Genomic DNA, 12,110 nt, shown 5'->3' with positions numbered 1-12,110 from the left:
AGTATTGAGCTCCAACCACCAGCCCCAATGCCATTAAGGTATATTGGAAAATTCATACTCCCCCCCCCCCCCAACACCCACCCTATCAGGCCCCCAAGTGACAATGCCCCCGGCCGATTGAATTGTTTGAGTTGCACCAAGGTGCCCAGGTTACCCCCGCGACATGGGACAAAATGTGACTGTAACCATGATCCTAATGCCCAGATGTCCCCCAACGAACCTTTCCTTATCACCATCAAGGTTGACCACTATGAGTGTCGTAGAGCTTTGATCGACACCAGGGCGGCTGTTAGTGTGATCTTTGCCGACCCATATCGAAAATTTTGCAGGGACAAAAACAAACTTTATAGTAACCATGAGCCACTAGTGAGTTTCTCCGGCGAGATAGTTCAGCCTTTAGGGTCGGACCAGCTGACAATCACCGTTGGTGCCCTGCCCCGCTGCACCACCATCACCACCCGATTCTTGATAGTCGATTGTCCATATTCCTACAATATCATCTTGGGGCATGACGTATTATGGGGACTCCAATGTTTTATCGCCAGTCACATGCTAATGATGAAAGTTCCAACCCCCGGTGGCATATGGACCATTTTGGGAGATCAAACGAGCATAGTGGAAAGCCAACTAAGGGCCATATCACAAGCTCATGCAAGGCATGAGATGATGGTTGTTACCCCCTCCCCGGCATACAGGGTGGATGACCCGCGTGATGACCCATCGACTGAAGAAACATAATGGGTTTGTATGTCAAGTGTCCACCTAGATCGTCGCGTCGCCTCGGCACTGGACTCAATTCGGCACTTAGAGAGTGAAAATTCTAGTATACATCAATGTATGTTATACATCCCACATCCAACGGTCGATATTGTTTTATGAGTAGGGTCAAAAAAATAATATCCGTTGTCAACCGTTGGATATGTGATGTATAACATATATTGATGTATACTAGATTAACCCCTTATAGAGTAGTTATTTTCCCATCTCCAGACAAAAGAATATGTCTTCGCCTGGTCTTACGCGGATATGACAGGCATTTCCCCATATTTTATTTCCCATAAACTGAACATAATAGACGGGAGCAAGCTCATCCGGAAGAAGCACCGTGTCTTCACTCCAAAAAAGTATCAAGCAATCTAATCTGAACTCAAAAGGCTAAAGGACCATTAAATTCACCCAGGAAGTGTCATATCCCTCATGGATGTCTAATGTAGTAATGGTCAGAAAACCCAATGGCTCATGGATGTCCAGTGTACCTTCCCATTCGCTGCCCTATCGACTTTTAGAACACTGCTCGATGTGTATGTTGTAACAAAGTCTCCCTCTCATTTCCTTTTATAATGGCTTAGCCTATCGTATCTTCCAACTCCCATTGGAAGCTCTCTCTCTCTCTCTCTCTCATGGCTACTGGTTCTGCTGCTGCTGTAGGGCGGCGCTGCCTCACAGGTTTCATGGACCCTGAAGCAGCCAAACGCAGCTCCACAATCTCCAGCAGCAGCAGACAAACCATTCATTTTCATAACCATGTACTTGTTCCACTTTAAGTCCTTGTTTCTTCTACTTCTGCTCTTTCATGTTTGACATAAGTAACTATGTATTGTGTGACATGACAGAGGCGCAGCCATCAGAGCTTTTGCTCGCTTTCGATGAATGGTTGCCAAGGAGACCACCCTCAGCTCCCTTTAGGAACGGTCGAAACACGTTCATTTCCGGCAGTTCGATCACCGTCATTGGCCGTGGAGGCACTCAGCTCCGCCCTTTCTCAGTTGGAAGCAAACCCTCCTCCCTACACCTCTGGCATTATTCGTCTCCAAGTAAGCAATGGCACATATTTCTGTGTTCCTTCTTATCTGTTACTGGATTCTGTTATCGCTTTCCCAAAATTTAGAGGAATGTGTGTGTGCCACGTGGCTGGGTGAGCTTGAGCACCATGGCTACTGGCCCCATGGATATTAGTCCTCCCTGCTGTTCCTTATCCTGCACATCACCTTAAGGAAGTCACATGCCCTTGGCACTAAAATACATGCAACTCTTAAATTAGCAAGAGTATGATTTGGTTCGAAGAAATGAAAGTAATTCCTTTGTTTTCTCGAACCTAGAATTTTTCATCTCGAGTTTGAGAATTTTAAACTCGCTTGAAAATTTACTGAAAGTAAGAAAGTTTCCTGTTTTGAGTTGGTTTTATTGTTTCAACATACAATAGGTACAGGACTACTAAGCGTAGTTACTATTTTTGGAAAGAGTGATGCTTATGTAACTGGCTTTGTATTTGAAGGTACCGATCCAGCTGCAGATTGAAGCAATTGACTGGCTATATGCTCAAAATAAACTCCTTCCTCGCTGTTACTTCTCCAATAGAGCTGAAGCCGGCAAGCTTTCCATTGCTTACGCCAATGGGAATGGTAATGGCCATACTCCAAAGAAGCATAACAAGTTGGTCGGTGTTGCTGGTGTGGGATCTGCAGTCTTCTTCCAGGATCTTCATCCATTCTCATACAGGCATTGGAAGTCCTTAAAGAGGTGAGTACAGTATATAAGAGTGGATTTGTAATAGAATCTTTATAAAGCTTGAGTCTTATATTGGTTTCAGGTTCCTGTCTACAGAATGTCCTCTAATTCGGGCATATGGGGCAATCCGGTTTGATGCTAGAGCCAATATATCATCTGAATGGGAGGCATTTGGTTACTTCTATTTTATGGTCCCTCAGGTAGATGAACAATGATTTATTTGCATTGGCGCGTGTTTTAGCCATAATAGGTTTATTTTTCTCTGTAAGTATTTATACCATCTGCTGCTAGATACTGAATCACAGGTTGAGTTGGATGAGCTTGAAAATAGTTCAATACTAGCAACAACTATTGCATGGGACAACTCCCTTTCATGGACTTTAGGAAATGCAATTGATGAACTTAAAACCACGATACATCAGGTGCAAATCCAGAACTGAGCTGAAAACGTCATTCTTTTCTTTTTATCGTCAAAGATAAGTTTATGTTTGGAATATTTTAGAGATGCTTATTTCAAAAGGACCATGTTTATATGAATGGTTGATCATGCAGATATGTTCCATTATTTTAAAGCCACAAAACAAAATTCCTTCAATGCTAATGTTAAGCAATAGTCACATCCCAAGTAAGACATATTGGGATCTTGCTGTTAATAGAGCTTTGCAGAAAATAAGAAGTGATTCAGCACTTATTAAGGTACCTAACAGACCAAGTGCATTTTCACTATTGAGACCTACCTCATTTTTATCTCTCGTATTATTAATCTAGCCTTGTCTCTGGAACTCAGGTTGTACTTGCACGTAGCAGCACAGTAATATCAGCTATTGATATTGATCCTATTGCATGGTTAGCTTGCTTACAGGTATTGGCTTCTTATTACTCGGTGAACTTTCTCTGAGTAAAGTTTGGTGCAAGTTATATGATCAGCGCATCTGATAGAGAACTTAATGCAGGTTGAAGGTAAAAATGCTTATCAGTTTTGTCTCCAGCCACCTGGTGCACCAGCTTTTATTGGAAACACGGTAATTGTCTTGAAAGAGATTGCATTCACCATATGATCAATCAGTATTTAATAATGGTTTGATCAGATTATCTTTGTGAATAGCCAGAGCAACTGTTTCACAGAACATGGCTTGACATTAATAGTGAAGCTCTGGCTGGAACCCGTGCCAGAGGTAAATCGCTGTCTGAAGATCTTCAAATAGAACTTGACCTACTTTCCAGGTTTATCTCAGTATCTAGAATACAATGTTTGATGTTGTTACATTACTTCATGTGAATTTGTTTTATATCAGTATTTTCATTACTATTGAGCTGCTAATAACCGATTTTTCATTCTATTTGAATATTTTTATTATGCAGTCCAAAGGACCACCTTGAGTTTACTATAGTACGAGAAAGCATTAGAAAAAAGCTAGAGGTAGAATTTTGGTGCTGATGGAAGAAATTCTTGTTAATTTGTGTTATACGGGAATAATATTCACCATATTCTGTTTTTTTTTTCATTCAGGACGTATGCAATAGTGTAGTAGTTGAACCAAAGAAAGAAATCCGAAAACTCCCTCGAGTCCAACATTTATATGCCAAATTGTCTGGTAGGTTAGAAAGTGAAGATGATGAGGTATAACATTTCTTCTGCGGTAGATAATTAAGTTTCCTTCCAAGCTCATATATTCTGGAATATTTGAACTAGATTAAATTTTGGGTTCTGCATCCATTAATTTCTTGTCCTGAATCATGAATGTACAATGTGGATTGCTAATTTATGGATTATATGTTTCCTCGTTATCTTTGTTTTTTTTCAGTTTGAAATACTTTCTTCTCTTCACCCAAGTCCAGCCGTTTGTGGATTTCCAACAGAGGAGGCACGAGTTCTTATTGCAGAAACTGGTATAGCTATATATCAAACATCTTCTTTCTAGCATGAACATCTTCTTCCATCACATCTTCTAACTGTCCACAAATGGCTTTCAGAAGTATTCGACCGAGGAATGTATGCTGGTCCAGTTGGTTGGTTTGGAGGAGGAGAGAGTGAGTTTGCTGTTGGCATTAGGTCAGCCTTAGTGGAAGAGGTAAACAACAACTATGTAGTGTATATGTCTATCTGCTAGCTGAATTGTTACAATTCTATGATGTCTCACACAGTTATGTGATATACCAAGTAATCTTGTAGCACTGACAATGCTGAATCCTAGGGTCTCGGTGCATTGATCTATGCTGGAACAGGAGTTGTGGAAGGAAGCAATGCATCATCAGAATGGGATGAACTGGAACTCAAAATTTCTCAGGTGTGATTTAGACTCAAGGTTAAGTCACGTTGTGTGTGCATATATATCTAAAGCACCTAAAACATGGTAGTGCTTTGATCAATTCTGCAGTTCACCAAGTCACTTAAACTTGAAGTGCCTTAGAGATCAAAAGCTGATATTGCAGACGTATCTACCTGAAAAGCTCCGCAGTTGATGTGGAAATTAAACTCGAAATTCTTTCTTGGCCATGATTGAAAAATAAAGAATGGAATTAAGTAGCAGAAGATATCAAAGTACATATCTTGACTAGAAAGAAACAAAGTTACAAAACGATCGAAATTTATACATTGTATTTATTCATATCTTGTGTACGTAAACTCCCTCCAGTTACCTGTTTTGAATCTATATTTAGATACAAATGCAATAAGAGTGATAGCGTTGTGTCTTTTATTCTTCACTCTATCACTACAACAACCCGTCTTCTCTAACAGGGTTCAGTTTTAGCTTCATATCCTAACATCCCTCGCCAGGCACACATTTAAGAGGACCGGCAAAGCGTGTGAGAGGGGTCACAAGATACCCGGGTTTTGCAGGAATCAGATCCTCTTCTCCGATACCGTTAATTGCCTCTAAACTGCCGGACGGAGTAAAATGTGCTCCATTCACCGAGATATCATCTTGTGATATCCAATTCCAAGAACTCCACACGCTCGGAGCTGTGTTGACTCTATTACAAACCTAGAACACAAGAAAACCAACACCAACCTTAGAAATGAAATTAAACTAGAACAAGGAGCAATGTAGATATACCTCTTTAGCTGCCTCATTTTCTGGAGCAATGTATCGATTTCCCTGGCTTAGTATGGTAGGATGGCTGCTGCCACCGATGGCATACATAATCCAGTGAGTGTAGTCATTGTTCACAACATGGAAAAAACCAAATCTGCACCTTGGCATCCTCTGGATCAATCCCTGTCCGAAATGGTTGAACGCTAGAGTTATCTGCATTTCTTCATCCTTGGTGAAGCTATCGCTTGAACCAAACAGCATCACCTGCATCCCATCCACAACAAGCATCACTAGTTGATACCCGCCATATTATATATCCATCTTGGTTATTAGAACTTCACAGATAGGTTTATTATTATTATTACATCATTATGATCGGTGAAGTGAGAGTTGGATATTGTGATGGCAGTAGAGCCTGCAATGACATCAATGAGTCCATCGGCGCAATTTGAGGCAGAAACATGGTCTATCCAAACCTTTGTGGCACCAAACAAGGATATTCCATCACCATCGCTGGCTGTTCGTGTTCCATAGTGATCTGTCGAGTCCCTAATCAAACCACCTTCCTTGGCAACGGTGTCACGAACGTGAATGTTACTGATAATGATGTTCTGCACATACTGCAGAGTAATTTGGCCACCACCTTCAATATGCACATTAGCACCCCGTGCATCAATGGTCTTGTCACTATTGACTAAGAGCTCTTCTTTCAGTTCTATCCTCATGTCGCTGTCAAATATGATCCAAAGCGGTTCAGGCTGAATCACACCCCACCGCAATGTCCCCTCTTTTGGTTCGACAACGTCATCATCAGAAGGATCTGTGACCGTATAGATTTCTCCATCTTTGCCTCCGGTGGTACCATGTCCAAAGCCAAGAGCACAATCGGCTAGCTTCTTCCGATTGTTCTCCCAATCTGGATCGCATCTCCAGCATTTGTCGATTGGGTTGTTAGCCTGGCATGGACCATCCCAGCGTCTTAAGTTCCTTCTCGTGCCGTTATGACCCTCCAGTGCCCTTCAATTGCATGCATTGATTACACCAGACCTTATTAAGCATTTAGCATTGTGATGAAGAATAATGAAATAATGTTTCCTATCTGGACAAGGAATTATAACTTACTTGTGTGTATGCTTGTTTAAATGGTTCACATGTTTTAGAGGATTAGGCTGGTAGGCCTCTTTCGTGGCCTGGTGAGCTGCTTTCTCTCGCTTCTGCCAATACTCGTCAAACTCCCCGATGTTGGCTTTCAATACTGGAATTGCTATTGTCATCAGAAGACATAACATAACCAGCTTCAGCTGGTAATCAGCTTCCATTGCCATCTCTCGTTTCCAAATTAGCTTTTGTCAATAGTGACCAAACTTCCGTTCTCCTGATAACTAACTATTCTTCTATGTACCTCTTCTCGATCTTTACCTTTCCGATAGGGATGACAAATGGAGCAAGGTTAACCTCTATGTGACTACTGTGAATGTTGCCATTGTTCTTGTGGTTCAGGGAGGAAGTTTTGGGAGATTGAGACTAAATACAAGAATCTGAAATCTAAATGAAGCAAAGACATGAAAATTGAGAAGTTGAGAGGAAAGGGAGGATAGCCGTCCAACTATCAATTATCCTGCAAATCCGACACATGCACTTGGGGTTATTGGCTCTCCCTCTCTTTCCTAATTTTAGGTTATTTCTAAAAATAAGAACATATCAGCATTTCACTCTTGACCTTTTTTTACAATCAGGTCGCAAAAGACAGACTTGTCTTTGGCTTTTCCAATAGTTATCCACTAATCCATAGTTTTCTGATTTTCGACCAATGAACAATACAGTATTATTATGTTTTCTAACGTTCATATTTAGAGGGGAAAAGAAATTGATCATGAATTTTTTTGAATATGAGTTATAACAAGGCGAAAGCCGAGAAGTTGGTTCACCTGACATTATATATGTACCATCAAGCTTATTTAGAGTGTTTGTTAATGTCGATTTTCTCAAAGAAAATACAAAAAGAGGGTTTGCAAGCATGGCATGATACTGAAGCTAAGTGTGTCTCCGCCGCAAAGACTTAGAGAGCTAGTTTGTTCGGAAAGGAAAGCAAAGAATGGTCCTAATTTTCTGCAACCTGCTGAAAACCAAATAATCCTCCACCCAATTAACTTGACATGGCTGCAGTCCAACTGGAAAAGTATGGAATAAGAACCGAATCATTCATTCCCACAAGGAAAGCCTATATAACTTGTTGGGATCATCATCAACTGAACATAAAAACGAAGAGCAATACATAAATAACCCCCTTCTTCGTAAGGTTAAGCACAACCTAGTTTGACGATTGATGGCAAATGCTAGAGGAAGAATATCAGGGATGCTCATGGGAGAGAGAACTTCGCCATTAACGCCCACACGAGTGAAGATTGTCCCTGGTTCTGGCTGGACAGAGGACTCTAATGGCCATCATCTTGTTGTTGATCTGGAAGGTATGGATATTGGTTTCTAATACCCTTTACATGCTTGATGACATGGAATATGCATTCATAGTTTCTTTTTGGCTCTTAATGTGTTTTAGGTTTCAACAAGGAGAAGGTGAAGCTGGAGATGAATATTACAGCTAGACAATTAACAGTCACAGGAGAAAGGCAAGTGAATGAGACGGAACATGTGTATATTGAGGAAAATTTTCCGATACCAGCAAACTCAGATGTCGATAAGATCACTGGAAAGTTTGACGGTGAGATTCTCTATGTAACTGTACCAAAGGTTGTAGCAGTAGTACAAGAAACCAAGGAGCCTGAAATAGTAGAAGCAGTGAAGGAGCCTGAAATAGTAGAAACAAGGAAGGAGCCTGAAATAGTACAACCAAAGAAGGAGCCTGAAATAGTACAACCAAAGAAGGAGCCTGAGATACTTCGGGAAAAGAAAAAACCTGAGATACTAGAGAATCAGAAGGTCAAAGGTGATGCATCAGCAAAAAACACACACCCAAGAGCACCCAAACACAATAACGTAAAGTACACAAACAAAAACAATGGCACAAATGATGCAGAGCCAAACAGATTATTAGCCAATGCTCGGATATTCTTTTCTCCAGAGAATATAAAGAAGTGGGAGAAAGATAATGGCATCTTAAGAAGTGCAGTAGAGGTGTTGAGCAAAAACAAAGGTATAGTCATAACAGCTATAGTAGCATTCTCATTAGGAATGTTAGTTTCTCACAAATTCGAAAGAGGAGAATGATCAAAGGCTAGTTTTTAAAGCTGGAGTGTGTGAATAAGTTATATATTCTATCTGTAAACTCTTGAATATCTTACATGTACAAATGTAAATAATAAAAATTTCAATGAATTATCTCCCATCATTATATCATAAATTTATAATATTAAACTCTTGAATTTCTTATATATTAGTATAAAATTACTTGAGTATTAGTTAATAAGAATGAGTTTGCTCAATTAGCATATCAAACACAAGAAAAAGCTATATACTTCACCAGATTTTCAATAGGCATAGATAGAATATAAGAATAAGATATATACCCCAGTACCACATTGTCTATATTTGCTGAATTAGCATATCGATCACAATATATAAAGTACATCCTTAACCTCTCTGCTCAATGCTACAAATCCTGATGCCAAAATTGTGTAGTCTGCACATCATTCTGAAACCCCTCTATATCGAAGTCTGACACTTCTAAAACAGCTCACTTGTGAACTCAGTGACCCCCAAAAATATACGTTGTAGTTGTATTAAACACACATGAACTGAACCTTGTGTTTTCTTCCTCAGGACCTCCACCTTAAACACTGCAGTGCGATGACCCACTGGAATATTTAAGGTGGAGGTTCCTGAGGAAGAAGGCATAAGGGGATCAGTTCTCGAAAACTTCACTATAATTCTTGTGCTGCAGAAAGATCAGACTTAATATTTAACAAGATTTCCACTCTTAGCAAGTATTAAAAGTTTCAAACATTCTCAAGATTAGCACAAAACTTAGTTGTTCGGATATTGTGCCCATTATCGGATAGATTCATGTGGAAATATCTGTCTGAATAGTCCAAAGCAGATACAGGAGGCCTTTGTATTGAACTTTCCAGTGTCTGCAGTCCTAGGAACAACAATATCTGTGAGGAAGAGTACCTTGGCTCGTTCAAATGTCTAAACTTAGCTTTCAAATCAACCAACCTTACCAAAAAATTCACTTTTAAAGTCACAATGTATGGAAATTTAACTAAAAACAGTAAAACCAATAGTGTAAGGAAAGAACACAACTTTATAACCACAATGTCACTAAACACACGCAAATCTTACACATCCAAGAAACTCAAAAACTCACAGCCTATTGCAACGTTGTCGGTTGTTCATCAAAAACTTGTAGCTCAACAGAAAGGAAAGTATATTACCTTATTTGAAAATAGCGATGATGGGATTGAATCATATTTTATCCAGGATCAACCATGAGATGACTTCTGCAGAAAACAAAGAATGAAACTTTGTAGAATTCGAAACCAGATTCTGAATCGACAAAAAGACCTAGATAGAGTTGACGGAGCCATACCAGCAGGCAGCAGTGCCTCTTCCTCTGCTTCTTCTTCTTCTTCCATGGGAATGGAAACTCCAGAGCAACTCCGGACGAATGGTACGGTTTCAGTTGGCTATCTTACCTATCTAGATAGTGGGCTTGGTGACCCAGTCTATTGGATCATTTGGATGGCTTATTTATATGGGCTGGAGATAGGCCTGTTTTAAAAAGAAATCACTCCGTGTATCCAACAACAATGTGGACTGGCCTGACGTCGTGCCTTCATTTGGTCACTAATTGAGCGAGAGATCCATACTCGATCACCTTTAAATTTATATCCAAGAGTAATTGAGTATGAAATTTTTGATCAGTTAATGACCGTGAACATAGGAATAAGTGCGTGGTGGTTGAAATATTTAATCGGTTTAAATTTACTTCGTGTAGTTGCACGTTGCGTCGATGTGCATAGAAAAATTTATGAGTTGCTAGAACGCCTAGAAGTATCAAAATGTGAATGCATAATTATTTCTAATTTCACTATATCATTCAGTTTCAAATGCTTGAAAATTTGAAATGTCTATAAAGATAGGATCCAACGACATTGCGTGAGAATTAATTCAAATGGGTTCTGAATCTTGGGATTGCATATTAGTATATGAGTCTCTACATCTGTTACAAAATTGCATATAGCCTATGGGATTTGATCAAAGTTGGGACTCACGAGCTTGTGCAAAATTTGTATGCAATAGTATCTGTGAGGAATATGTTAGAAAGGTGAAGGGAGATAGATGTGGGCATAATTTCATTTTGGTAAATATTCTAGCTTGGATCTCATTCTATGTCAGATGATGAGATGACAACCCCCCAAAGAAAATAGGATGCTGAAAATGACTTTATGCTGTGGGATTGGATTCCCCAAGCAACCAACTTCAAAAAGGTTGCAGCAGACCACTTCAGCATGATGCGGGATAGATCGATGGAGAAGCTTCTTTGAGCTGCGCGCCACTTGTCCAAACGACCAAAAGTGTTGCAACCCCTAATGGTGAGAGCAACCCCGTTCCCTTGGTGAGTAGAGATGGTGCTCAACTGCCGTCCGAACGGACTGTTTGACTACTGTTTGATCAGATCGGACCTAGTGCTTAACTGCTGACCAGGTGATCAGCACTCATGGTGAGAGTACGTGCTCAAAATTTCAAAATTTCTATACTGATTTTAGATTATTCAAATTTCAGAGTCGATTCAATGCCTTAGAAAATTTAAGTAAACAAGAGTTGCACAATCTAAAAAATTGTTAATAGCCTATCAAACATTCCGGCGCATATATGTGGAATTCCGGGTGGGATGATGCATTAGAATTAGATCGCTATATATGATTTTACAGAGCATTATTAGTTGTGAATCCAGGTGCTTGCTTAAGAGTGTGACATTCATTTCCATATAGCCAATATGGTAGAAAGGAAAAGCAGAGGCATATACATAACAATAGCAGCTTATCAAGTGAAGGGAGGGAATTTTAGATTGTTTGACAAAAGGCAGCTTATAAGGTACATATATAAGAATAGGGGATAGAGGACACACCTGGACATAGGAAATAAAAGGCCATTGATGCTTTGTCCAAAATGTGGGTGCTTTACACAAAAAGGGGAGGGCTTGTGGAATCATGTGCCTTCTACCACTGCACAGGCATCTCTCCCCATCTATCTGCCTCCCCCTAACTTATATGTTCTTCTTATATATGTCCCCTTCATATCATATATTCACCCAATTTGTGGCTTGCTTCTTTTTCCCCACTCTAATCCCAGTCCCCAAATTCCTTGGGACTGAATACCCAATGGTCTTATTAAACCTAAACAGAAGTAAACTGTACCGAACAATGGTTGACACCCGTTACGCAAAATTGCATACTAAGCATTGAGTAAGGCAAAATGAGCTGATTCGAGAACTATTGAATTGTCGATTAACACGAATGAAGAAGGATTGAAGAATCAAATCCAATCCCAAAATGATGTAGTAAACCAGTCCACAAGCATAATCAGCAGTTCAGCATCTTAAAC

The 12,110-nt window shown here is 39.9% G+C and overlaps 3 protein-coding genes and 1 long non-coding RNA gene across 5 annotated transcripts; 2 read left to right on the top strand and 2 right to left on the bottom strand.

The window, feature by feature from the left end:
• Positions 1 to 1,634: 1,634 nt before the first annotated feature.
• Positions 1,635 to 5,033, top strand: LOC126793198 (isochorismate synthase 1, chloroplastic-like). Its single transcript, XM_050519651.1, has 14 exons — positions 1,635 to 1,814; positions 2,276 to 2,520; positions 2,591 to 2,708; positions 2,814 to 2,930; positions 3,061 to 3,204; positions 3,296 to 3,370; positions 3,462 to 3,530; positions 3,614 to 3,732; positions 3,871 to 3,928; positions 4,019 to 4,129; positions 4,314 to 4,398; positions 4,483 to 4,580; positions 4,704 to 4,796; positions 4,887 to 5,033. Exons 1-14 carry the CDS (start codon positions 1,647 to 1,649, stop codon positions 4,917 to 4,919), a joined length of 1,533 nt encoding a protein of 510 aa, XP_050375608.1. The 5' UTR covers positions 1,635 to 1,646; the 3' UTR covers positions 4,920 to 5,033.
• Positions 5,034 to 5,238: 205 nt separating this feature from the next.
• Positions 5,239 to 7,324, bottom strand: LOC126793197 (pectate lyase-like). Its single transcript, XM_050519650.1, has 4 exons — positions 6,669 to 7,324; positions 5,912 to 6,563; positions 5,568 to 5,810; positions 5,239 to 5,495 (listed from the first exon to the last, which is right to left on the bottom strand). The coding sequence occupies exons 1-4, from the start codon at positions 6,869 to 6,871 to the stop codon at positions 5,271 to 5,273; spliced, it is 1,323 nt and encodes a 440-aa protein (XP_050375607.1). The 5' UTR covers positions 6,872 to 7,324; the 3' UTR covers positions 5,239 to 5,270.
• A 397-nt stretch (positions 7,325 to 7,721) lies between these two features.
• On the top strand, positions 7,722 to 8,879 carry LOC126794644 (inactive protein RESTRICTED TEV MOVEMENT 2-like). Its single transcript, XM_050521405.1, has 2 exons — positions 7,722 to 8,014; positions 8,104 to 8,879. The coding sequence occupies exons 1-2, from the start codon at positions 7,873 to 7,875 to the stop codon at positions 8,769 to 8,771; spliced, it is 810 nt and encodes a 269-aa protein (XP_050377362.1). The 5' UTR covers positions 7,722 to 7,872; the 3' UTR covers positions 8,772 to 8,879.
• A 162-nt stretch (positions 8,880 to 9,041) lies between these two features.
• LOC126794645 (uncharacterized) lies at positions 9,042 to 10,212 on the bottom strand. Of its 2 annotated transcripts, none has more exons than XR_007672169.1 (3): positions 10,093 to 10,212; positions 9,938 to 10,003; positions 9,042 to 9,642 (listed from the first exon to the last, which is right to left on the bottom strand). It is a non-coding gene; the product is annotated as an uncharacterized LOC126794645 (long non-coding RNA). The 2 variants fall into 2 exon arrangements; XR_007672170.1 differs by having other exon boundaries at positions 9,042 to 9,634.
• Between the last annotated feature and the right edge of the window lie 1,898 nt (positions 10,213 to 12,110).

Source organism: Argentina anserina, chromosome 5 (genome assembly GCF_933775445.1).
Source record: "Argentina anserina chromosome 5, drPotAnse1.1, whole genome shotgun sequence".
NCBI lineage: Eukaryota > Viridiplantae > Streptophyta > Magnoliopsida > Rosales > Rosaceae > Argentina > Argentina anserina.
Note: the sequence above shows the minus strand (reverse complement) of the source record. Positions and strands in the feature narration are given on the sequence as shown.

What these genes read in the sequence shown, in the direction of transcription:
- LOC126793197 (XM_050519650.1), bottom strand. Translation starts at nt 6,871, where the DNA reads ATGGCAATGGAAGCTGATTACCAGCTGAAGCTGGTTATGTTATGTCTT. An exon ending in ACTTCACCGATCATAATGAT is followed by an intron (nt 5,811 to 5,911) that starts GTAATAATAATA and finishes GATGGGATGCAG; the next exon opens with GTGATGCTGTTTGGTTCAAG. An exon ending in AAAATGAGGCAGCTAAAGAG is followed by an intron (nt 5,496 to 5,567) that starts GTATATCTACAT and finishes CTTGTGTTCTAG; the next exon opens with GTTTGTAATAGAGTCAACAC.
- LOC126793198 (XM_050519651.1), top strand. Translation starts at nt 1,647, where the DNA reads ATGAATGGTTGCCAAGGAGACCACCCTCAGCTCCCTTTAGGAACGGTC. An exon ending in TAGAAAGTGAAGATGATGAG is followed by an intron (nt 4,130 to 4,313) that starts GTATAACATTTC and finishes GTTTTTTTTCAG; the next exon opens with TTTGAAATACTTTCTTCTCT. An exon ending in AGTTCTTATTGCAGAAACTG is followed by an intron (nt 4,399 to 4,482) that starts GTATAGCTATAT and finishes AATGGCTTTCAG; the next exon opens with AAGTATTCGACCGAGGAATG.
- LOC126794644 (XM_050521405.1), top strand. Translation starts at nt 7,873, where the DNA reads ATGGCAAATGCTAGAGGAAGAATATCAGGGATGCTCATGGGAGAGAGA. An exon ending in TCTTGTTGTTGATCTGGAAG is followed by an intron (nt 8,015 to 8,103) that starts GTATGGATATTG and finishes AATGTGTTTTAG; the next exon opens with GTTTCAACAAGGAGAAGGTG.